At 30.1% G+C, this 27826-nt stretch overlaps 1 protein-coding gene across 3 annotated transcripts; it reads left to right on the top strand.

Annotated features, from left to right (window-relative positions):
* Positions 1–29: 29 nt before the first annotated feature.
* PCB (Pyruvate carboxylase) lies at positions 30–27332 on the top strand. Of its 3 annotated transcripts, XM_003694456.4 has the most exons (14): positions 30–183; positions 11250–11822; positions 13398–13717; positions 14495–14645; positions 15843–16054; positions 17066–17268; positions 17597–17858; positions 17963–18281; positions 20764–20814; positions 21833–22300; positions 22835–23224; positions 23413–23848; positions 23969–24365; positions 24461–27332. In XM_003694456.4, exons 2-14 carry the CDS (start codon positions 11690–11692, stop codon positions 24707–24709), a joined length of 3591 nt encoding a protein of 1196 aa, XP_003694504.2. In that variant the 5' UTR covers positions 30–183; positions 11250–11689; the 3' UTR covers positions 24710–27332. The 3 variants fall into 3 exon arrangements, with proteins under 3 accessions (XP_003694504.2, XP_003694505.2, XP_086770338.1); XM_003694457.4 differs by lacking the exon at positions 20764–20814; XM_086914212.1 differs by lacking the exon at positions 11250–11822 and having other exon boundaries at positions 49–183.
* The last annotated feature ends 494 nt before the right edge of the window (positions 27333–27826 follow it).

Genomic DNA, 27826 nt, shown 5'->3' with positions numbered 1-27826 from the left:
AACGCGCATCACTGTAAGTACGAGCAGGCGCAAGTTGACACACCAATCGCGCCTGTCTCTATTTCCGTAGAGGTCGAACGCGTGTGCCAGCGAGATCAGTCCGACGTGTTCCAAGATTTCACTGCGGCTTAGACTTTAGCCGGACGGGGTCTGGCCTGCCTTGTCCCCGGCGTAACGACACCCGTAAGTACACCGAAATTCTTTGTATTTTCGCGTGATTTCGCCTGCATTGCGTCACGCGACCGGTTAATCATTGCGTTCAATCGCAGCGGTCTAACGTTTTTTCCGCGCGATTTTCCACACGCGGCAATATCTATTATTGACAATTCACGCCACGCATCGTGCCTGGTGGAAATTGTCCTAGAAACCTGAAATCGTTACTCGTTGACCATCGTGACAAGTTGAATTCAAACGACAAGGCTTGGTTTTCTCACGATACGCACGAAATTCAGCCACGAGTTATCGTGCCTCGGTTCGGCTACTCTCGATTCGATGCCCGAGGGTCACGGCGCGTTGATTGATCGCGCGTGTACCGAATTTTTCGGCATTGTTACCGACACACGCTTCAACTTCTCCACCGAATTCGAACTGGCGCAATACGCGATCGTGGCTTCGTGCAAATGTAAATTGTTGGTCCTGTGACTTGAAATCGATTCGATTCAAACGTGCGTTTCGAACAATTGTTTTGCATGTTGTGTGCGTGTTTTTCTTCTCTCTTCTTCTTCTTTTTCTCCTTTTTATACACGCAAATTTTTATGCGCGTGTAATTAACTTTTGCTCGGTGACAAAGAATTGAATTCATTAAATCGAACGGTCGATGTAATCAACGTTTATAAACGTTCTTCGGGGCATACGATCTACCCCGAATGACGTTTAGGACGTTTATATAATAATCGGGTAAAATCACTACAATCGATCGACGAGTAATCAATACGAAAGATCACGATCTCGACTGCAGGGTCGAAGATCGTGATCTTTCGTATTGATTATTCGAACGTTATTGTGATTTTTCACGATTTAAAAATCAATTTTTTTTGCAGTCTTCACGCTCTACACTTTGATTACGCATATATTTGTAAATGATTTCAGATAACTTTAACTAATCTTTATATCTAAAATTTTTATGCCAATAAGAAACAAAGTTTTTTCTACTTTGATTTAAAATTTGGGAATTGTTTTCGATTGAAAAAATTATATTCGTTATGAAACATCGAAGTTTATGAATAATATTTCTGCTAAATTATCGAAGTTAAGTAATCGGAAAAATTCATAGGTCAACGAGCACATAAGATTTTTTTCTTAAAATTATTTTTTACCACGTGATCTATTACTATTTATTGTATGCAAATAAAACGTATTATTTGCATAACTCGTTCAGCGATGCGATTTAATTTTACCAAGATCTGTTTCGATTTTTCGTTGCAGCAATATTTCTGTTTCAAAACATAAAAAAGAATCATTTTGTGTATATACGTGCAATTAAATAATCAATGGATAAACGATTTCTTAATGAAACAAATAACAAATATCGATTGATGAGTCATAATTACACATTGATCGTATTATCATTCGAATTCTATTAATATTATATTTTATATTTCCTTTTTTATGGATTAAAATGTTTTCAAATCAAATGTTTAAACAATTATTTCGATTAAATAATATCATATCAAAATTAAAATTAACATAAAAATAACATGTATGGATATTTTATTCATTTCATGAATGTTTAATTACTAAATGTCGTTAAATAGACAACGATACATGTTATATATGATACAATTGTACGATAAATACGCACAAACACATTAAGTGAGGTATCAATGCGGCGTCGAGAACACGTGCATCAGTCGTTTGCGTATAATATAGTATACATTATACATACATGCGCTAATCAAAGAGACACGTCGTTTTTCAAATATAATGCGAATTATAAATCACGTGCACACACATACAAAAATTACGTAGCAATGTCCAAAGAGACGAATTCGCGTTTCAAGGATTAAATTCGCTCTTCGCAATTTCTTTCTCCATTGAAAAATATCATTATTGAATTGAAACAATGGTCAAACTGTATTTAAGAGAGAAAAAAAAAACTAGAGTAAGAAAGAAAAGAAAAACGAAAAGTCTTTGAGAAAGGATGATCATGACTCTTCAGAAGAATTGGTTAGTGCTTCCACATCCCTGCGAGTAATATCGATTCAGCTAACGCCCCTTTTTTCGGGGTTAACGTCGAAATCGTAGGAGTAAGAAGCTGCAGCATCTTTCAGTTGGCTCAGTTTTCGTCTGGCCACTCATGAAACCGACGAGTCAGCTGTATTTTTTTTTTTTTTTTTATCTCGACGATGCTTTCAGTTTCTAAAAATCGATACCACTTTTCCAGCATATCAAATCGCACTTAATGGAGTGACAGACACGATTACAAAATGGTAAGAACGATAAACGGTATTGCGTTTCAAGATTGCGTGTATATGTAGTACGATCGAAAATGAGATAATGTTAAAAGGCAAAACCTCTCTGATCGAGACGCATTAGAGAAAAGTTGATGTGACGAATGAAATGGCGCAGGAAAGAAAATGGTAAACAAAATGTTCCCGAGATAGAAGAGTTGCGAAACAGGAATTAAGATTGTACGCGATTTCCGGATCAACTGTGTTCCCGACTGTGTGCTGCGCTGTTGCTGGATCGATAGCTGTAATTGTTTCGCAGTTTGCACCAGTAAATTTACAACGTAACTCAATGACATATCTCAAGTGGTTTGGTTGTAATTTAATCTTGGCGGTGGTAATGTTTAACGAGTTTAATTTGATGAAGACCTATAATACGGAAAATAAAGATAGAGTAATTAAAAAGTCAAATTAATGGAAGTAGAACTCTTGACGCAGAGAGAATTAAATTGCGCGTGTAACGCATAAAATATACCATTTTCATTACATTAACAAATGATTGATACTGGATAAGAGAAAATTATGAAATTTTTGACGCGTTTATTTTTATAATTGTTTATGTTGTTATTGCAATACAACTGATATAAATGACATATATTACACATACGTCTATCGATTAAATATCAATACGATATTATAACGATATGCAATTATTATTATATTATTCTGTTATAACATAGCTTTTTCGAGTTACAGATTATTCTCTGTTTCTCATTTTTTTTCCTTCGTATAAAAGATCAAACTTATTTTCACAACTTTATGGAAAACGCGCGTTTTCGTTATTGTGAAACGTAAAACTTTATCATTATTCTTTGAATTGTGTGTGAAGTTTAATAAAACATGATAGATAATTATTAATTGATAGTTTTATCAATATATAATTGAATTCTATATTTTTATTTGAAACGGTTTAAATCTCCACGAGAAGATTATTTTGCAGTACAATGTATGTTTTAGCTTATAAGATTAATTGTAAAACGTCGGATTATCATCCGAACTATTGATCTCTTTGCCGCATAATTTTTTGTTTTGAATTGTATTGATATATCGTGTAACAATACAAGTTGAGTTATTTGAAACTAATTTTTTCTTATACGAATATACGAATATATGACAAAATAGCGACAAATTATATGGAATTTCTAATTTTTCCATTAAATTTAATAATAAGTTAACAAGTTACTTAATAATTGAAATCGTTTAAAAAATATTTATTTTCAATTACTATATATTTTGATAACGATATACTTTATTTGTGTAATTCAGTTTCCATTGACATTGATAACTATCGTTTATCAGTATTTGTAACGCAGAAAATCCAGAGCTTTCGATGTTTTCTCTAGATTAGAAGAGTAATTTTTCACAATAAGTCGGATAAATAGTGATTTTATTGAAAATATTCGAAACAAAGTATATCATTTTAATTCTAACACGAAAAAATTCTTAAAGAAAAATTGTACGATATTAAGGAAGTTGAATTGTGCTGTCATTTATTTGAAATACGACCCATAATAAAAATCATAATTAATCGATCATTTGAATTTTTATACATTAAATTACTTATAATTTTTGCATCATAAATATTTTCCTTATCCTTAAGTTTCGTAATTCTGTTGGCATAAGAGCAGATCAAGACATTAAAATTTTATATTAAAAATAAACGTAAAGCTAAAATAATGATTTATGTATAATTTATTGTAATTTACCTTATACCTCTAAAATGTACATTGTACTGCGAAAAACATTCTCATTGTGATCATGCTGAGATGCAAATGCATACGAATTTTTGTAAAAATCATGTATATAATAAATGTATTGGAACTATTTTGTATATCTTTTGCTAAGTCATGTATGAAATTCTAATTTTGAGACTATTTTAAGAAACGACTTTATCTACTGTTTTTAACATATGAAAATTTATTGTGATAGATGATAAAGGTAAAGCTAAAAACACCACTTGAATTTCATTATCAATGAACATTAAATTGACGACTTATTGAATGGTCATTGACCAATAAATACATTGTGTACAGTCATTGCAACAATAAATGCACGCCAAGAATAATTTATATTTATAAAATTAAATTTATATTTCGAATGAATTTTCCTTCTCGTTCAATTTTTCTTTTAAATTTGTCAGGAAAGAAAAAATAAATAAATAAAAAACAAGCGACAATATATTGCTTCAATTATTGTAAAAAAAAAAAAGATAATCAGAATGAAAATTATCATATTACATATTAGATAAAAAAAAATGTTAGAAAATTCGAAAAGGCTAATCTAGAAGGAGAAAGAAGTCGATGTAGACGATGTAAGGGTTATTGAATCGGTTCTATGACACGTATTAATTTAATGTGTCCGGCACAGTATTACGTTCAAGGCCGACCATTTCGCTTTGTACAATAGTACAGTTTCCTTTTCGTTCACTGTGAAATGATAAAATTATCAAATGTCTCTATGCAAATTGCACGTTGAATTTGTTCGAATTATGGGCAATGATATAATAACACACATTTGCAATCAAATTTGCTTAAATTTAATTACGATATTAATTCCTAAAGTTTAAAACGCGTATAACAATTCAATACGTGACAATGATTTTTCTAAACATGATAAATTGAAATATCAACATAAATGAATCGTAAAATTGCATTATTTATACAAAATATTATGATCGTAAGAGATTTTCCAATATGATATATCATCATGTGTTTCACATGGTTGAACATGAAATATGGATTCTCAGGATGTCTTGTTCCTGTGTTTACGTATAAAGGTAATGTATATTTATATACTATATTATTATGGTCATCAAATTAAGACGGAGGTAAAGGATGAAATAAAATTATCAAATTTCTTGTTGTTTTTTATTTCTAATATAATTAATTCGATTATCTTTCATATTTGATCAAGAAAGATGATCATATCGTGTATTTTTATAAATATTTATAAAATTGTAACTTTAAAAGAATCTCTAATGATAGAGAAGATTTTTTTCAATTGAAAATAATAAAAAAAAATTTATATTCGCATTTAAATCATAAAAATATATTTTTTTTATGCACTTAATTTTAAATAATTCGAGAACAATTTATTTATTCTTTGATCGATTATGAAAATGCATATGTATCATATAACATTTATCTGATTGAACAATAGTATTTTCATTCGTGTCAATGACACGAATCACTATTTTGTAGTTTTCTTGGCAAACTAGATAGATCAATGCTATAAGGCTATTCTATTTTTAACTCTATTAAATTCTGGCAGAAGTTCGAGGCTCTTCTTCTCATCTTGCCATGTGCAATTCGTAGTAGTGTAGGAATTATGATATATCAATTTTTACATTATATATTTTCCGTACATATTTTACATATTTTTATGCTTGTACATGTTATTCAATTATTCATTTATATAAATAATTCATAATATACAATGGCATTTAGAAAAATTATAATATGCATAATTAATAATTAACGATCACGTATATTAACGATGACCGTGAAGCAGAGATACGCTTTTATATCGTATATTTTATACGTATGAATATAAAAAAGAGGATAGTAAAATTACAATAAATGTTATAACAAAATTATTATCAAATTTGGTTAAAATTAAATAAACAGATTATATTACGTTTAACTTACGTAACAAGTGATGCAAAATTCCATTCCTAAGAATCAATCAATGATATGCAGAATTATAAATACAATACGTACATAATTTTACAAGTAAGGTATGAAGCAAACGTGATTACCATTATTATTTTATTATCTTTTATCTTTTCTTTGATGCAATTTTTTCACGTATCACGTATAAGAGACAAATTCAATAGCTTTCCTTTTGCCTAAAAGAAGTGAACGATATATAAAAGGTTTTTTTAACATATACAAAAACACAAATAAGAAATGATCCTTTCGAGAATTGAATCTTTTTACCTGAGTTAAAATATTATATTCATCGGTGAAGCATTTTTTCCATCGCAAAGTCTTTTTCAAGCCAGTTTGCTTACAACTTCGTAACATTAAGTTTGTAAATATAATAGCTTATGCAATGAGTTTAGTATCAAATGGTGAAAAATGATGAAAATCGTATGGTTACTTTTTTGAATGCTGTTAAATTTATTTGTTAATATCTTATTTTGATATTGATTCCTTCGTAATGATTGAAATATTTAAAATAACTAGTAGTTATCTTTTCAAATGAAAATAGTATTATATAAATGTAAGTAATTTTTATTTATTTTATTGAAATATGACAAACTTAAATATTTAGTTTCAATATTTAAACTTTTATATTCTCATATATTTGTGCTGTAAAAAAAAAGAATTATTTTTTTTTTAAATTTTAATCAAGTATTATTCTTATGAAATTCTAGTTTCCTCAATTATTTTTCTAGTTTCCTTATAAGATTATATAATGATCATAGAATGACAAAACTTTAACTGAGATTATATCAAAAAAATATATTTTTAAAATAAAGTTTCGTATTTACGTTTTTGTTTTCTTTTCTTTTTTTTTTTTTTTTTTTTTTTACGTCGAATAAATTATTCTTGAAATTATCTAAAATTTCATATTTTATTTTTGTTTTCATCGATAAAGTTTTTATATAACTAATAAACATAATATATTCTTATTATTTTCTTTTCATATTGAATAAATATAAATTTTTTCTCTCTCTCTCTCTCTCTATAATTATACCAATTTAGAATCTATCATTGAACCAATAAAAGAAAGCAATCGAAAAGAATTTTAATATATGTGTTTACCAGCAAGAATATAAATAATTTACATTGCAGATGATTTTTTTTTTCATCCTCGAAAGATCGATCAAATCAATGATCTTTCAAAGATTAAAAAAATTATGAGAGCAGGCGCCTGATTGCCTTCAAATTCACATGGATATCATGCAAACATACATCTTTTATGCAACATAAATCTTTTTAAATTCTTTCAAATAAATTTCATCTAACCGCCATTCTTGGTTAGGTTAAAAAATTGTAAGTTTATAACGAATGAAACGCTCTACTCGAATATTCAATTCTCGAGTATTTGAATTTCCATTAATTCCAACAATAATAAAAGTTTCGATCTTTTGACAAAGTCACCGAAAGAAATGTTTCATCGATATTCTGCGTATTAAATTTACGAATTATCTAGTAAAATCTAGTTTTTAATAGCAATGCATTTAAACAGAGTTTGCAAATTACTATCTTGTGTGAGGTTCATAGTCTAAACGTTACGTAAGAAAAACATTATGGAAAACATACGATGTCAAGGAACGATAAGAGCCGTTATCATAATTAACTGGCATCGATCTCAATGGACCATAAAACGCGATTCATTTTTTTTTCTTCTATTCTTCTCATTGAGTTTTTATCAACTCATTATGGGTCATTTGATAATAAAGAAAATTGATAGGGGAGATTACAACAAGTTATTATTATAGTATACGGTTCGTTTTGCAATTTGTAAATCAACGTTGTAATTTTTTATGTTACTTATTTTAAAAACAAATTGTATATTCTATAATGTTTGAGAGCTTCGAAAGAGAGATTATCTCGAGTCTGGAAGAAAACTTACATTTTATGAAGAAATTTATTAAATAAAGCAAACTCGATTCCTTTTTTTTTTTAAAGTCGGATTACGAAGTTAAAAAGAAACTATTTTTTAATTTTTCTTGATCGAAATTTTATTACTAATCTAGTGTATTTCCCCTATATTTTCTTTTTCCTTGTTTTTTTGTCGCTTTAGATGAAAGAATTTCTAAAAAAAATTAATTTAAAGTTGAAATTACAATTGCTTTTAGTAAAATTAATATTAATCTTTATTTGAACAAAATGTAATTACTTATTTTCTTCGTATATAAATTAATTGTAACATTAATAAGTTTTATTTATAAGAGATATATAATTATCTTATATATTCGATAATTATCTTATGTTGAACAAATTTATAGTCTTTTCTAATATGACACATTAAGTCTTTGTTTGACAAAGACAAGGTAGTTAAAGTACTTACAATAGCATAAATAGAACATTTGCAATGTCAAGGTATTGAAAAATTTAAACGGCATCGATCAATGATTTCCGACTTTGAAGTCTGAGATTACTTGTCATTTGAGGAAATTGAGCAAGGTTACCAAGGAGAGTTGCATAATGGATTACACAATTTGCAAGTGTTATTAGAACAAAATGTAAGTATATTTTTTAATCGATTAAAAACAAAGAATATAAGATGAATTAAAAACTAATAAAACCACAAACAAAAATATTTTTACTTTTATTTAATCTTTCAAAATTACCAATATATAAATATATATTCACACACACACACACGCACACTTTTGTGAATAATTGTATTTAAAAGATATTAAAAATCATTATAATTATTTAAATTTGGATAGAAACAGAAGCAGAACTTGTTTGAAATAAACGAACTCATTTTGTTTGAAACATCTTATTCCATTTGCCTGATCGTTTCAATGATTGCAATGAATTCCACGTTTTAATTTATTCAATGAACGCTGTTACGTTGTCTCTTAGGTAACTGAGATAATATATTCAGAGGAGATTTTATCCGGCCTTTATTTATTTACAAGAAGCGCGTATCATAAAGGAATAACGGTCTGAACACTGATTGTGAGAGCCACTGTTGATTCAAAGTACGGTGTCGAAGGTCGATTAATTGAACCGATTCGTATTTAAATGTATATTAATTCGGAAAAATATTAAAACGTAATTTTATTAATTCTATAATAGAAAAATTAATCAGAAAATTTGTTAAAAATTTACGTCTTTATTTCATGTATCTTCTTTTTTTTTCCCTCCCCATGAAAAATATCTTCGAACGGATGAAATCCACTCTCAAAATTTCTTCTTTCGTATTTCGAATTTCGTTTGGAAATATTTTCTACAACGGGATGATAGAGCATTAAATGTTAATATATAATATTGGATTGATCGATGGAGATCAAAACAAATACGAAAGTTCATATTCGAAAATGTCGTTTGATATTTAAAATCGTGCGTTACGATAAATTTTTTTGTTACAATAATACTTTCAGAATTTAGAAGTTTGACTACTCGACATTTTATTTCTAACAATTTCAATATATATTATCGCGAACGATAGAATATTTCACTAAACAATTAATTCATTAGGTTTCATTTAATTTGCAAATCGATGATCGTTTCCAAAATATTTTCCATGGTATTAGCTTTGATAAATATAAGATCAACGATCTAAGAAATCGTATGATTCATATCATCGTTTATAATGAATCAGAAAGTTCGTTTATAAATAATCTTCCTTTAAATTGAATGATTCGATAATAAAGTAAAATTGCGCGAAAGATTTTATAAATCGCAAATTAACCGATTATTCTATGCAACGTCAAATTATAAAATTTTGAAAATTGCTCGTAAAACGGAACTTTATGACTCATATTTGCCATTTGTAAACATATTATCGGTTAGTAAATTATTTGTGTAGAGAAGGCTTTTATGTAACAGACAGAGAGAGTTAGAAATGAAGTACATTAACATTTAGTAGATATTCGAGTTAACATGGTAGAAATATCAAGATAGACGTGAGCTCATTTTCAGAAAACGATTGTTATCTGAAGATTAATGTTCGTATATAATATCTTATTAATTATGATTATTAATTTGTTTAAATAATACCGTTTATTAATTATTATTATTATTATGTTGAGTAATAAATTCGTTTGCACATATTTAAAAGATTTTTATATAAAATCGAATCATCTATTTTCTTATTATGTTTTCTCTCTTATTTTGCTAATTGTTAGTTTATTAAATAATTCATTTAACCTATTTTTCTATGAAATTTTGTATTAAACATTTTCGCGAAGAACTTTTTTTGTTCTCATCTTATATGGTTAATTATAGATTTATAAATTTATCATTTATTATTATTCATTTTTTTTTTTTCGTGCAGTTACTGTGACATTTCTACAAGCACAATTATAAATATGAGGAGAGAGGGGGAAAAAATGCAATTTCACATTCTATTGACGTAAATCTGTGTTAATTTCATTTTTATTTTCTATTTGTTCAACTTTTGTTTCAAATACAAATTACAAATTATCTTTCGAAAATATGTATTACATTTTTCGCTTATCGATATTCAAATATTATCTTGAAATTCTCTTTTCATAGATTCACAATTGGTATTAACGTGATAATTGAATTTCGATAAGATTCTTACGCTTTAAAATTATTGAACTCGTTATACTTTTTTTCAAAGTTCAAACATCTCGAAAATGAGAATGATAATAATACAGTTATACTGTTCGTGATATAATAACAGAAATACAATAGAATCTTTTGTATTCAAACTAGTGTAAAGATATTCAATATAATCAATCTTCTATTGATAAATCAATTATTTATGATAATATTAAAAGTCATTCAGAAGCAAATTAAAAACACTGGAAATTAATTTAAATATTAAAAAATGTTATTTTTATCCTTAAATTGAAATACGAATACGATCTGAAAATTTATATTGCAAAATCTTCTATATAAACAATTATACAGGAAATAAAAATAATTTTGTTAAAAGTTTCACAGATTGGAAATCTTGATTAATTGTGATATTTTTCACGTTTGAACTAAACATCGTTCAGATATCACGCCAACATATCCAATAAATACAAAATATTTAATCGATACAATCTATTATCTCTCCTAATGATATCATTGTTTCAAATTCTTCCATTGGAAAATAATAAGGATTTGTTTAATCACAAATTAATTATAAAATGTGCTGTTCCAGGAACCTTGGCAATCACTCCACGCCGGGCTCTCGATAAGGAGGTTGATCCATCCATTCGCAGCTTCATACATTCGGTTAAAATTTCGCGACACATCGACGAAATTCGTGCAAATTAAACAGTATTGTTCGATTAAGGGATACGATAGAAGCGATAAATATTATTAAGTATCGAGCGGAAAAAATAAATAAAGAGAGATATTTTCTTTATTATTTGCGAATAGAGAAAAGCTATAAGTATAGTTGTCATAAAAATTGGAAAAATATCGAGGCAACTTCTAAAACAGATATTTAAATCGCGTAACTTTGAAGTTTGCTCGATGTTTGAAATATAACGGGAGACATAATATAAATATATAATTTTTGAAACGAGTTGCAAGCTGTCAATTCGAAAATTTACGAACGGTGTAATCGATATTGTTGGTGAAAGTGTGGTGATAAAGATGCATTCCTCGCGTGCTAGATATGCATTGGTCAAACATAGAAACGTGTTGCAAGTGTACAAAGTTGCAAAAAGATGTTTCGGCACCGATGTTGAATACAGACCGATCAGGAGCGTCCTTGTGGCCAATCGAGGTGAGTCTCGTTTTTTCGTTTAATCCTTTGATTTTGCTCCATTAATGTTTCAAATTTCAATCAAAGTAAACAAAATTAAGTTACGAGCAAAATCGAAGTTGAGGGAAAGCGATGGGTGAACGATTTAAAAAATTAATCTTTAATGAATCGATACGATAATGGAAAACAACGGTACATCTATTAGTTTCAATTTCCATTACGATATCGGTTTAATTTATTCATCTACTTCTTAATTTACTTCTTGTTAGTTCGAATTTAAATCATTCGCGTATCTATCTTTAGTCCGAGTCGTAACTGGCCCACTAATAATGGAACAGTTTGCAATTAAATAATCAAATACGAAAGGATCGTAAAATTCTTTTGATCTGTCTTGATAAGTGATTTTTATTTATGTGTCAATAATTTTATCTCTTACCCGCGATAACGATTATCAAATCGTAGATTTATCTCGGCGGTTTGAAATTAGATTACGAAATTTGGTAAATTAACATTCACCAGCGCATATGTTCATTCATAATATTTATTTCGATCATGCAATTTGATAAACCAATTTATCGAACATCGTCCAATTTGAATCTATTGAATGAATATTGAAGATAATATATCGTTTCTCTGGCAAAGATTATTTTCGATATAATAAAATTTTTCATATACATGTATTGAATGTATATCTGTATATTTTGATTCATATTTTGATTTCGTTCAATTTCTATGATTTTTACAAAAGCAACATTGACCTCGCTACGCGAGCTTCATTCGAATGTAAATTATATCCATTCAGTTGAAAATCTTTAATAATAGAAATATTCAAAAGGCGTAAATCACGCGATTGAAAGTAATGATGGGGAGACGACGAACCGAGTTGAATGATAACACGCAAAATGAATGCAATGCATATTATTACGTCTGCGTTCGATAATGATGCTTATTTATATTCGGACAATGAGATAACGTACTGTGATGCAAAAAATATTGAATATTTTCAGAAATATTTTTATAGTTTTATTTGTACAGATCTTAGATTGTTTATTGCATAGAATAAACTGTGAAATCGTATATTTTTATTGCGATATTGATCGGCCTTCTTTCATTATTGTCATTTATATAAAACACTATAAATACGAACAACTTGGCGTACATTTAAACTTTATTGAACATTCGATAATGAACCGACGATGTACATCTATCTCTATGGCGTTCTACTTAATTATGCTACTAGCTTCTTTAACACCAATCATCCGTCTTTGTAATTTATTACAACGTCAGAACATACGTCAGAACGTACATACGTTACGTACTTTTCTATCCAAGGATCAAATTCCATTCAATTTCCAACTTACTTAACTTATCCGGAATGATTTTTAATTCTTCTAAAATTATTAAATTTTATCTCGAGATCTCGTCGTGGAAGATCTCGAGATAAAAATAAAATGAAATAAACAAATAAAAGTAACAAAATATAGCATTGAAAAAATAGAAATGTATTTAAAAAGAATATCTCGTTCAATCTTCTATCGTCGACATTTATTTTAATAATCCATGTACGAGATAAAAGATTTATTATTATTTTCACAGGAGAAATCGCGATCCGTGTGTTTCGAGCATGCACGGAACTGGGAATCCGGTCGGTGGCCATCTATTCGGAACAAGACAAGATGCAAATGCACAGACAGAAAGCCGACGAGGGTTACGTGGTTGGCAGAGGGCTGCCACCTGTCCAGGCTTACTTGAATATCCCGGAAATCATCAAAGTCGCGAAAGAGAATAACGTGGACGCTATTCACCCCGGTTACGGCTTCCTGTCTGAGCGATCGGATTTCGCGGAGGCGGTGATCAATGCTGGGATAAGATTCATCGGCCCTAGCCCCAAAGTGGTTCAACAAATGGGTGACAAGGTATATTATTTTTCGATAAGATGTCCAAGAAATCGAAGAAATATCTCTTAACTGCGGCTACTTTTAGCACAGCAAAAGAAAATATTTCGCTTAAATCAAATCACAATATAATGATAGATATAATTCTAATTATTCTATATATAAATTACAAAAAGTATACAAAGTAAGAAAGTGTCATATAATAAACGCACAAGTTGTTATTACAGAAACCTAAAATCTCAAAATTTATACTAAAAACTTCGTCATTACCTTTTTCTTCAGGAACTGGAAGAAGTGGAAAACTTATCCATTAGGGAAAGTTCACATAAGTATACTTCGAAAGAGACTCGAATAGCAGAATGAAACTGAAACTTTTATCTCGTATTTGAACAAAAATAGAATAAAAGCATGCCGACCGGCAAAGTATGCATTTTTTAATCAACGATAAGAAAAATGAAAACAAGTATATACATTCTAATTTTAAATTATATCACTGATATTCTCTTTTAAAAAGATTTTTTTTATCGTATTCATTTTATTTTTATCTTATATAAGCCACAGCCGCTATTCGATATTAGCAAAAATTAACATGTTGTTTATATACCACACCCGCCTCTGGTTATAATTTTAGTATGTGGTTTATAAACCACATCCGCAGTTAAAGGGTTAAGGAGAAAAAGTATTCTTACAAAAGTTTGTCGTTTGAAGATGTATCGGTGTAGAAGATTGATTTTTAAATAAATACGTTTATTGATAAAAATGAGAAAAAAAAATATATATATATATATATATTATTAGGTAGCCGCGAGACAAGCTGCGATAGATGCTGGTGTGCCGATTGTTCCGGGGACAGATGGACCGGTAACCACGTCCGACGAGGCGATGGAATTTTGCATGAAACACGGACTTCCGGTTATTTTCAAAGCCGCTTATGGAGGAGGTGGAAGAGGTAGAATTTCACTCATCTCGTTCAATTCAACTTTAAATTTTCTATCGATCATTTCTTATTTTTTTAAAATTTGTTATATTTTTAAAGTGTTTTTTTTTTTTGCATTTTTTTTATTCTTTCTTTTATTCTTTCGAGTCGTTCGCTTTTCTTATAAATTGTTTTTCTTCGAATATCATTCGTTAATTTATCTTTTACGCGTTTTTAAAAATATATTTTTTTTTTAATTTTTAAATGAAATACCTTTAGAAGATTCTAAAGGAATAATCGTAAAAAAAGTGTTATATCGTAAGAAAATATTGTATATAAGTATATAATATGTATGTTTTATAATTGTTTCCTGCCTTACAACGAGATCTAGGTCTCAGCAAAGTAGGCTGATAAATGTACAATGCGTTCACTTCTAGTATTTCTAGTACTTTTTGTCGCTCATTTTCTTCGGCATAAACATCCATTCATTTTCGTGAGAACTATTTTTCGAAATCTGTAGAATCCACTTTAAACAACAGAATCTACTTTAAACAAGATCCACTTTAAACAAGATTATCGTCTTTTTTGTTATTCGCCATTACCATCAAATCATTTGAATATCGTTTGAATTAAATATTTAATTTTGCAAAAATTATAATTTTTAAATTTCATTCATTTCTAGAAATTTTATTTTCAAAATAAAAATATAATTCGATCTGCTTGAATGTATTATAAATAATAGCATAAAATAATATATAAAAGAAATACAACATATATATATATAATATTTACATATTCTATTTTCTTGGCAAAAGTTCAAAACGAGTAACATAGTGGTTCATAATAGACGTTCAATAAATGTATTCTAAGAAAAAATTATATATATATTGTATATATGTTTGTAATACGAGTATTGAGTCATCTTGTGCGAATAGTAACACGAAAAGAATACGAAATGGATCAGACATCGAGGCGTAGAATCTTACGTGCAAATATTGCCATAAGCACTTGCATAATATAAAAATAATTGCTTCGAAATAACGCTGTATCATGATTCTTCATTTTTTCTTCTAAATTTATTAATCGATCCATCGATTGATCTTACTTCAGCGATTCTAAAAGGAAGGCGTTTTTTACAGGAATGACTCTTCATTTTTTCTTCTAAATTTATTAATCGATCCATCGATTGATCTTACTTAAACGATTCTAAAAGGAAGACGTTTTTTACAGGAATGAGAGTCGTAAGGCACATGGAGGAGGTCCGAGAGATGTTCGATCGGGCATCTTCCGAAGCTAAGGCAGCTTTTGGGAACGGGGCGATGTTCATTGAAAAATTCATCGAGAGGCCAAGGCACATCGAGGTTCAATTATTGGGAGACCAAGCTGGCAATGTTGTTCATCTTTGGGAACGCGATTGTTCCGTGCAACGTCGTCATCAGAAGGTTGGTAAACGATTGGAAAATTAACATAAATAATCGTAGACGGTAATTATTTGTAAAATTATTCTTTTTAATTCTTCTCTTTGATCGCTTCTAATCTATTTTTAAACGCGTATATTTGCATACACGTTATTCATAGAAATAACACAATTATGGACGATTGGATATATTTGAAGCAAAAATTACAACAGAATTATTCGATGTCTTTTTTTTTTTAATATTTCTTGTATAATAAATATTGATTAAATTTTTATATCGAGAACGAAAATAAACGTTGAGATTAAAAGTTTTGTTCGAACGCAATTTATTGGTGGAAGTATATTATGTAAAGTATGATTATATGGTTTGACTTAAACGATATAACTCAAATTATTGATAAGATATTATGAATTATTTATTTTTTTCAAATTTTTGCAAGATATCATTACAAATTGTTATTACAAATTATAAAATGTAAAATGTGAATTTACGATAATGATAATTTTAAAAGTAAATATTCCTTGATAAAAATAACATTGGCATAATTGAATTTTATTCATTTAATAATATTCCCCTATTAGATCTTTTATTTTAAAATAAATATTGTATATAATTGTATCTAATGATTAGCATAAACATTCTAAAATTAAACGGTTAAAATTAATACAGCAAAATTCTATAAAAAAGAAATATAAAAATTTTATTTTTCACGATAAATAATTAAATTTCACTCTCTCGTTTCTCAAGAATTCGAATAGGAATTTAAATACGTTTACGTGTTCGACTGCTTCCATATACCGTGGAGAAAACGAGGGCGACGTTGCAAAAGTGCGGAACAAATATGCAAAAAAAAAAAAGAAGAAAAAAAAAAAAAAATAAAAGACAGAAGAATATGGCAGTAATTAAAAACTTTTAGATCAACGCATTCGTCGAGAGACATTGAAAACATTGAATAGAATACCGCGAAGTAAATTAATTTATTAATAAAATTTATTTCGTCGAATGTGTTTGCTCAACTAAAGATGGAAATTTCAGGTCGTTGAAATCGCTCCCGCGCCACGATTAGATCCCAAAGTTAGAAATAAAATGACGGAGCACGCTGTAAGGTTGGCAAAACATGTTGGATATTCGAACGCTGGTACCGTCGAATTTTTGGCCGACGAGTCCGGAAATTTCTACTTCATTGAGGTCAATGCTAGATTGCAAGTCGAACATACTGTCACGGAGGAGATCACTGGGTACGTGTATTTGTATAAAAGATATTGTTGCACGAATTTCTCTTATAGATACTACATGGTGTATTGTATACGATGAATTATATATTATGAAAGATTTTTGTATGAAACTTGTATCAGATATCAAAGATATCAGTGCATCAAACAATATCCAATATTCAATTAAATTAAAAAAATTTAATCGATAAATAAAATTAAAGTACAACGTAATAAATTTATATTGCGATATCGATTATTATATTGTTCCAAAGAAACTTATTTGCATTATAAAGATTATGATATCGCAATCAGAGGTGCGTTAAAAACCAATCAAGATTAATCTTTCTTTCAGAATCGACCTGGTGCAATCTCAAATCCGTATTGCCGAGGGTATCACGTTACCTGAGCTGGGTATGACGCAAGAAAAAATTATTCCTCAAGGTTTCGCGATACAATGCCGCGTTACAACAGAGGATCCTGCGAAAAACTTCCAGCCGGATACCGGAAGAATCGAGGTGTTCCGTTCTGGAGAAGGTATGGGTATTCGACTGGATGGCGCCTCTGCATTCGCTGGTGCGATTATCTCGCCTTACTACGACTCGCTTCTCGTCAAGGTAAAAAAATCTAAAGAAAATTGTTCGACCATTTCAACGGTATATGATTTTTAATTCGATAATAATAATAATTTCGAGTAATATCTCTTCTATTCTGTTGTCAGGTTATAGCTCACGCGGGTGATTTACAGTCATCTTGCGCCAAAATGAATCGCGCCCTCCGCGAGTTCCGTGTTCGTGGAGTGAAAACGAACATACCGTTTCTTCTGAACGTGTTGGAGAATCAGAAATTCCTGAACGGGAAGGTGGACACTTACTTCATTGATGAGAATCCACAGTTGTTTCAGTTCCAACCGAGTCAGAACCGTGCTCAGAAGTTGCTCAACTATCTTGGCTCGGTCTTGGTAAATGGACCAAGCACTCCATTGGCTACACCGTTAAAACCAGCGGAGATAAAACCTCACATTCCTCAAGTCGCTTTAGGTATAGTATCCTTTATACAGGGGAATAAGTAAACTTAAGTCAAGTGTATTCTTCAAATATTATATCGATCGAGTCACTTCTCACTGTGATTTCGTGATGAAAGTGATTGGGCATGGAAAAGATATGTTGGAGTTATATTTTGGGTTGAGATATTGGAATTACACGAGAAGAATTGCTTTCAATATGTGGGACAACGTATCAAATTTTCTTATTTTCTTCACTGTTCATAGAGGGTAATTATTGGTGGCTGCATAGCGGTTTGTTTCTTTGATTTTTCATCACTGTGGAACACTGAATATTTATAATAAAGTAGTTAAAATGTGTTATTCTCATTTCTAGATATTTCTAATTATAAAATTAAAGTAAATTTTTTTCTTTAAATCTTAGACTTTTATTAATTGATAAATTAAAATTATTAGAAATAAAGAACGTTTTTTCTTTAACTTCTCAAACACGAAGAATTCGATTATTACTTTTTTTATACAATTTAATTTATTATTAATGAAAGATAATTTTCAAGTATTAACTTAAGATTTTTTATATAATTCTTCTTCTTCTTCAAAATTGTCCTAAATACGAATTCCATATGGCATGCACAACAATTTTTTCACGTGTATCGGTCTCTCTCTCTCTCTATGTATATATAGATTATGGTTTTGTATTAGTATGTGTTTATTATAGATAAAGATAGGATAAAAAGTTCGTGTGACGTAAGTAGCACATGAAAAAAACTGCACTTCAAACATCGTATATGGTAATGTAAAAGACATTTATCGAAAAATTATATATAGAATGTTAATATATTCGTCAGACAATCTTAATTTTAATGGCTAAAAGAAGTACAAAAATAAAATTTTGGTATAAAAATATTGAATGATTATTTATTAAATTACAAGCGATTTAATTTGCATAGATGAAACGAGACAACGTCACATTGCGCCGCGCTGCGGCGAAACTGCGAAACAAATCTATCTTCGTCGCACAATTGTGTTGTCTCATTCTGTCTCCTCTCTCGTTTCATTTAATGTAAACTTAAACTGGCTTATAACTTAATAAATAAACTTTAACTTTTGTATTTTGACTTTTATGTTTGTTTTGAATTCTAGAATATATTAACAACTTGTATAATCTTTATATTATTTCTTTGATAAAGGACTATATATGATTACTTAAATAATAGTCAGTGTTCCATGGAAAAATGTGGTTTCAAAATTAACCTTTTGTTGTCCAGAATATATTATTTCCCTTTTTCATTATAATAATTTAAAATTTTATTTTTTATTAGATATTATACTTAAGAGACAGCTTATTGTTTTGATATTTACTATTTATAAATTATTTCACGTATATTTTTAAGTTATTTCAAGTATATCAAAATATTCTTTAATTTTTTTATTTTTTGTATTTTGTATTTTTTTTATTAGTGATTTCAATAATAAAAAATTCATTATGAAACAAAGATATAGAAGAAGTTACATTAAGACTTCAAAAGGTTAAAATTTATTTCAATGTTGAAGATTTCAATAGTAAAGAGTTGTTGAATCCAAATACTATTTGAAAATATAGTATATGTAATTGGTACTCGAAATTTAATTTTCCTGTTTTGGGAAAAATTGTCAAATTGCAGGATTTTTCAATTTAAAATTTTAGCAATTAAAGAATTCTAAATGTGTACATAATTTATGTATAATTATATATTTAAAAGAAGATAATAACAAATTTAAACAAGGCATAAATCCAATTATAATATATTATTTTTATTATATGTAAATCAAATAGGTATTTTTATAATTTTTTAAAATATTTTTTTCATTTTTATTGACATTATTTCACTTAATATAGTTAATAATTAATTTGTCATAGTATTATTTTTAATTTTTTACACCAAAATCTATTTTGTTCTATATATACGTAGATTTATAGGATATAAAATGAAAAATTGCAGAGTTAGTAAATTTATAATTTATTATAATTTATTTTATTTCATTATTTTAATAGACACTTATATTTGTCCAATAAAACACTAAGCTTTCTGCTCTGTTAAAAACATATTTGCAAGGGATCCATTCTAATAAATATTTTATGTTGCGCATTATCCATTTCTTTAATGCACACTATATACATACACATATAATATACACATAGACACAGACACAAGAAATTTTTTTTTTTATTTTCATATGTATGGTGTTTTCATTTGTACGTAACTTTAAATTTTTCTTTCGATAAACGAAAATAACATAAATATTTGTGATATAAAACTTCTTTTATCTGTGTTTATTAATTAACAACAATTACATAACTGAAAGTGTAGTTATCCTTGATAAAATGTTATTTATTTAAATTTTCATCGCTATTTTTCTCTTTTTCCATCATTCAATAATTTTTTTTTATATTTTAGATTTTTATTAATAATCCCTCGTACATTACACCGAATTATTTATCGCATGCTTTTACCTTTTCGTTTGGCCATTTTTTTTAGACTTTGCTAAGCTTGCAGCTGCAGAAGAGAACAATGATCCAGATGCAACAGGTATGCTTTAATATGTGTTCATCTTTTTATTTCTGTCTTTTTAAGTTAATTGGGTAAGATTGACTATATAGAAATAGAATTAGAAAATGGTAAGATTATTTGTCCAAAAAAAGAAAACAAATTTTTATTAGTTTTTATTTTCATTTCATTTCATTGTAAATATGTGTAATTGTAATTGGAATTTGTGCAATGAAAAAAAATTTCTCTTATAGTAAAATTCATTATACATTATATTTTTACACATAAAAATTGAAATAAAATATTACATATATTTTTCACTTATTATTCATTTAATATGTATGTAATAATTTATTTAAAGATATTATTAATTGGCAATTAATGTGATTTAAATATGACAAATAGTAATGGAATTTTATATTATATTGGAAAAATTTATATTTAAAAAAATTTTTTGAAAAAAATCCAAATTAATGTTACATTTTAAATTATATCAATTAAGTAATCACTATATAAATATTACAATTGTACAAAGGGGATAATTAAACATTTCAATATTATTGCATTTAATATTACGATATTAACGAAAAGTTGTTTCATAATGTTTAAATTTTTAGAAAGGGAAAGTAGTTCAAAAAAAAAGGGTAGTGCAAAAGAAACAAAGAATGGAAAATGTCGTTATAATATTTAAACAATTAAATCTACTTCAAATTAATATTTGTGAAAATAAAGTATCTAATTAACACATGATTTCATATTATTATTATATTATTATATCATAATAAAACTTTCAAAATAGTGGTGGTATAGAATATCTCAAATTGTAAGTTTCTGATAACAATGATATAATATTAACGATTAAAGCCAAAGCAATGTATAAAAAAAAAAACACAAAAAATTTTTCCAATCTCATCAAGAGACATTTTCCATTTTAATTGTTTAACGCTCCTTTTCGACACTGCACACGTAAGCTATACTAACCCCTGCACGTAAAAGCTTCTCAAAATTTTTCCCAATTTCCTCCCAATTTATTTGAAAAAGTTTTTCCAAATTTTTTCAGATATAATGGAACCACCAAAAGGCTTCCGCGACATTTACAAGAAGCAAGGTCCGGAAGCTTTCGCCAAAGCTGTAAGGCAGCACAAAGGATTACTTCTGATGGACACCACGTTCCGTGATGCTCATCAATCTCTTCTAGCGACTCGCGTGAGGTCGCATGATCTCTTGATGATCGCGCCATTCGTCGCCCATAAGTTCAGCAACCTTTATTCCCTGGAGAATTGGGGTGGCGCCACGTTCGACGTTGCCCTCAGATTCCTTCACGAGTGTCCTTGGGAAAGGTTGGAGGACATGAGGAAGGCGATACCCAACATTCCCTTCCAGATGCTTCTGAGAGGCGCCAACGCTGTCGGTTACACCAACTATCCGGACAATGTCGTTTATAAATTCTGCGAGCTGGCTGTACAGACTGGGATGGATGTCTTCAGAGTGTTCGATTCGTTGAATTATTTGCCCAATTTAATTCTCGGTAAGAATCTCGAGAAGAAGTCTATTTATTGTTCAGACATTGAACAAGATGTAGATCCAGGATGATGCTGCGAGGACAGTGCCGTTTTTGAGAGAAGAATTTTGAGGATGCTTCGCTTTGTACATTTGTTAGAAACGATTCAGCGTGACTAAAGTGGTCAACGTCGTCTTGGGACGACATTTTCCAGTCTCAACGGCAATCAGCATCATCCTTGAGAAGAATTATTGCAAACACTCTTCAGTTTCTTGAGAACAGTGGACTCCGTGGGTGGCATAGCCTCATCATTCTAAAAATTTTTCTTAGATTAGGGATGTGGCTCGATCAGGAGGCTGGTCCACGGATGGACTTAGAACTCTTTCAACTTCAGAACTTTTGAAAGCTTCACTAGCGTATGAACTTTGCTCTTTGATCGGTTTAGAATAAAACTTTGCAATAAATTAATTTCATGCCATAGCTTTAGGAACGGGTTTGAGCTAGATAATAAGGAGGAAGAAAATTAAATATCGATCGATGTTGAAATTATTTTTTGAACAGGTATGAACGCGGCTGGCAAAGCCGGAGGCATCGTCGAGGCCGCGATTTCGTATACGGGTGACGTGAGCGATCCAAACAAAAAGAAGTACAATTTGAAGTATTACACGGACCTGGCGGACGAATTGGTGAAAGCTGGCACTCACGTGTTATCGATCAAGGACATGGCGGGTCTTCTGAAACCGAAAGCCGCCAGCATGTTGATCGATGCGATCAGGCAGAAGCATCCCGATATTCCGATCCACGTGCACACGCATGACACCGCGGGGGCTGGAGTGGCGTCCATGTTGTCTTGCGCGGAAAGCGGGGCAGATGTCGTTGACGTTGCCGTCGATAGCATGTCTGGAATGACTAGCCAACCTTCCATGGGTGCCGTGGTCGCCTCTCTTATCGGTAAGCTGTTTTTTCTTTTGTTATGCAATTGATTTATCGAGTCGGTGATAAAAACAAAATTGGTAATATGATAGAAAAAAAAAAAAAGGGTTGTTTTAAAGATCGAGTTCAAAATTCACGGAAAATACAACGAACGAGACGATTCGAGGTAAATAACAATAATCAGCACGTTCTAAAAAATAATACAGGGACGGCGAAGGACACCAAGATTAATCTGAGCGACATTTCGGAATATTCTGCGTATTGGGAGCAGACCAGAACCCTGTACGCTCCCTTCGAATGCACAACGACCATGAAATCCGGAAACGCGGACGTTTACCTGAACGAAATCCCCGGAGGTCAATACACAAACTTGCAATTCCAAGCCTATTCTCTTGGTTTGGGAGCGTTCTTCGAGGACGTGAAGAAAGCTTACAGAGAAGCTAATTTATTGCTCGGCGATATCATCAAAGTCACTCCAAGTTCGAAGGTGGTTGGTGATTTGGCGCAGTTTATGGTTCAAAATAAACTTTCTTCCGACGATGTGGTGAACAAGGCAGAGGAATTGTCCTTCCCTAAATCGGTCGTGGAATTCCTACAAGGTGCTATTGGCGAACCTCACGGAGGATTCCCCGAGCCTCTTAGGTACGTTGCAAACTTATCTTCGAAGTGTTATCCGATTAATTTTACGAGGAAAAGTTTTAAAACTCAAAAAGTTAAATTTTTGGCCCCGTTTTCTCCTGTAAATGTATGTTTACTTTACAGATCAAAAGTATTGAAAGATATGCCACGCGTAAAAGGAAGGCCTGGCGAGACTCTATCACCGTTGGACTTCGACGCGTTGAAAAGCCAGCTACGAGAATCTCATCCTCATCTCACGAACAAGGATATCATGTCGGCCGCCCTCTACCCCGAAGTTACCAACGATTACTTAAACTTCCGGGAACAGTATGGGCCGGTGGACAAATTGGAAACGAGGATCTTCTTGACGGGACCGAAAGTTGGCGAGGAGTTCGATGTGACGATCGAAAAAGGTAAAACGTTGGCCATCAAGACTCTAGCCGTTGCCGAAGATCTCACAAAGAACGGAGAACGCGAGGTATTCTTCGAGATGAACGGCCAACTCAGATCCGTGTTCATTAAGGACAAAGAAGCTGTCAAGGTATACCCAGATTGTTTGTTCTTACGTTTAATTACTTTTAATACTGTTTGAAACTGTAAACTCGAGGAACAAACAAATTTAATCTTTAACTTCAGGAGCTTCACGTACACCCGAAAGCTGCCAAAGGAGACAAAAACCAGGTCGGAGCACCGATGCCTGGTACCGTGATCGACATCAGGGTAAAAGTAGGGGACACTGTCGAGAAAGGGGCGCCGTTGGTCGTGTTGTCCGCCATGAAAATGGAAATGGTGGTCCAGGCGCCGAAGGCTGGAAAGATCAAGACGCTGGACGTCACTCAGAGAATGAGATTAGAAGGGGACGATTTAGTGTTGACTTTTGAATAAAACTGTTAACCAATTCGAGGCTGAATCGTCTCTGAAATTCGTTTCATTGTGCACGTTTATGAGACAAGAGTGCATTTTGTTCGATTGATCGAAGTTGAGCAACATTTGCTGCCTAAAGTAATAGAGAATAATAATCACTTGTAAAAATTTTTAGAACCTAAGAATCGTATACTATTTATCTTTGATCGATAATCAAAACTTGAAAGTACTTTTTTTATATATATATATATACTTTTTTTGAACAACTTTAATCCTATTTTTAATCGTTTAAGCATCGGAAAATATCGATATAAGAAATTCTCTAATAACGTAAGATTTTTACATTCGTTTACGATGTCGAATTACGAAGTCGAAAATTTAATCCTTACATTTTAAAAATTCGAATCTGAAATTTCGCGAGATTTCGAAACTTGGAAATTCTTTTTTCAATTTCGATGGCTTTTAAGATTTCGAATGTTCATCGTATATAAAAAAGAAACGAGGTGATTACAAAAACTTTAAACTTTATACGAAAGTGGAAATCATTATACAAAGATTGTAAATTTTTTATCGCTACCTCGAAAAAAATAATAGAGAGAAAATAATGGGTGTAATGTTAGCTTGATTAAACAAAGGTGCACCTCTTGTTCGCCGACGAAAAAAATTTGCGTATAAACATTTGCGAATCCAACACGAGCGAATCAATCATTGTCGAAAAAGGAACGAAAGCAACGAACGTTCCATTAATGTATCCTCATGAACGTCTTCATCATCGAACATATTTTTTATCGAATGTTATACAGATCATTTGAAACAGGGCATCTGTGGCTTGTTTCAGATGAGACACACGTTGTACAGTTATGTCTCGAGTTCGTTCTTTTTGCGATGATCACATTTCTAGTTTATTTAATTTAACATTGCACGCACAAACGAAATACTTTTGATGAAATATCGTAAATTACAAAAGAATAAATCGAATCGTCTATATCGAATCGTTGAGCAATCGCTTGAATCGAGAAGTCAAAGCTTAACGATTCGACGAAAAACTACCACGTGTTGCAATGTGAATTGATCTATGCTGCCTGAAATTTCGATATCCTCGTGTTCATATCTGATTAATTAAGTTGAGAATAAAATATGTACGTCAAAGGCCTACGCATAGTTTCATCATTAACGTTGAAATTTAATGATGACACTTCTCATTCGCCATTGATATCAAAGAGATTCAACCAGACATATTTTACAAGATGTTCTCTGGCGAATTCCTTAAACGTGTTAAGTGCCAACGTTACATCAGCGTTTTCCAAACCATATTTTGATTAAAATTGAATTATAAAAGTGATGTTAGTTTATTTTTTTTTCACGTCAAGATATTTAAAGATTTCCATTCCCATCGATTCAAAAAACATTGATAAATTATTTGTGTGTTTGTTCACGTTTCTTATATAAATTCAAATTCATATCGATTCATCGTAGATAAATTTTTCACGGGAAACAATCGCGTTTTAATTTGGCAGATCTTCAGAATATAATTGAAATTGCGATTTTACAAAGTGATTAATTTGTGAGTCAAGGTGGTTTAGGAAACGCTTCCTTCAGATTTAAATCGAAAGAAGTATCGAGAGAAACTTTATTGAATGTAGAAGTTGAATGTATTACTATATCGAAACATGGCCAAATACCATTGTCTTGTAATTCGTTGTAAAATAGTTACATTTTTGGTAAAAAAAAAAAAAAAAAAAAAAAGGAAGAAACTAGATAACAGAATTGTGTACAAAGCAGATGTAAGTTTCGATTCGAATTTCAAATTATTTTAATATCTCTTGCCGTAGAGAGTAGGAATAAATTGTGTTTATTAGTGTGAATTAATTTAATATGATTTTAAATTTCCACGAATAGTTGAAAACATGAAAATCAAAATTTATCATTCGCATTATTATTGTAATTTCCGATTTTTGTAAAAAAAATGTACAATTATAACATAATAACGAAAGTGCATAATATATTTAAAGAAAATGAATCGGCATAATTTCATATAATTTTTTAGATAGAAATTCCATTGTTGTTTAATATAATAAAATTTATCAAAAAAGATATAACTTATACGTAACATTAATTTTATGAATATAATTTATATTTCTGGTGAAAGTTTCTCAAACGTTCTTGCAAAAATATTATAACATGAGAAAAGGGAGAAATAAATATTGTACATATTATTAACAATTAAGTCGTTCACATGATCGTGATTTTATTTCCTAATTCAGCTTGATATCAATTTTCAAATCGCGAAGGCAACTAATGATTAAACCTACAAAGGATTAAAGATCCCATGATAATTTTTATTTTCATGCGTCATTAAATCAATACTTTCGATCAGGCTGAATTGAAAAATTGTTGTTGTATATATATATATATAATTATTATTGTGTAAATGTGTAAGAGGCGTTTGATCACGCTTCAAAAGATTGTATAATTGTATTTGATATAAAAGAAGAAAAAAAAAAAAAGATTGAATTCGCAATCATCCCTTTGCCATCATTTGAAATCGCAGTGTATTTGTGTAGATATGAAAACTTTAAAGAATGTAATTGCATTTGTATACAAAGTAAAAGCAGCAAATGCAACATAGTCTTTTACAATTAAATCAACGACTTGTTTCTTCATGTTCCTTCTATCTAGTGTTTGTGATTTGGAATAAGAGAATAGATAGAATTATTAAAACTTTTTTTAATAAAAAAGAAAAAACTGATGTGTTAATTTTTTCACGCGTTAATTTCATTCATTGACTCTCATTAGAAAAGTGTTAAGTAACGCATTTGCTCGAGTTACGTGGCAATATTCGTCGCTTTCTATTCGTTATCGTCAAACCGTGAAAAAAAGAAGGAAGGAAAAAAAAAAAAAGAATCCATCCAGTCGAATTTCCAATCCGCGAAACCGAAAATTTCAACGACCCTTATGCATTATTTATTTTTCTGCCAGATGGGATTCAGGGAAATTCTCTCGCTCCAATAAATTCGTTACTATACGGAATATTGATGAAAAAAAAAAAGGGGCAACGCTTCTGATGCATTTGCAAACACGATTCCGTTTTGTTGCTAATTTTTTTTTTTTTTTCGTCAACTATACACATTAATGGAT

This window comes from Apis florea, unplaced genomic scaffold (genome assembly GCF_048593485.1).
Source record: "Apis florea isolate Af1SG1 unplaced genomic scaffold, ASM4859348v1 contig_3585_pilon, whole genome shotgun sequence".
NCBI classification, from domain to species: domain Eukaryota; kingdom Metazoa; phylum Arthropoda; class Insecta; order Hymenoptera; family Apidae; genus Apis; species Apis florea.
This window is presented reverse-complemented; position numbering and strand designations above follow the sequence as displayed.

Coding starts and splice junctions, on each gene's coding strand:
- PCB (XM_003694456.4), top strand. CDS start 11,690: ATGCATTCCTCGCGTGCTAGATATGCATTGGTCAAACATAGAAACGTG. Junction 13,718..14,494: donor TTCAACAAATGGGTGACAAG/GTATATTATTTT, acceptor ATATATTATTAG/GTAGCCGCGAGACAAGCTGC. Junction 23,225..23,412: donor CGTGGTCGCCTCTCTTATCG/GTAAGCTGTTTT, acceptor AAAATAATACAG/GGACGGCGAAGGACACCAAG.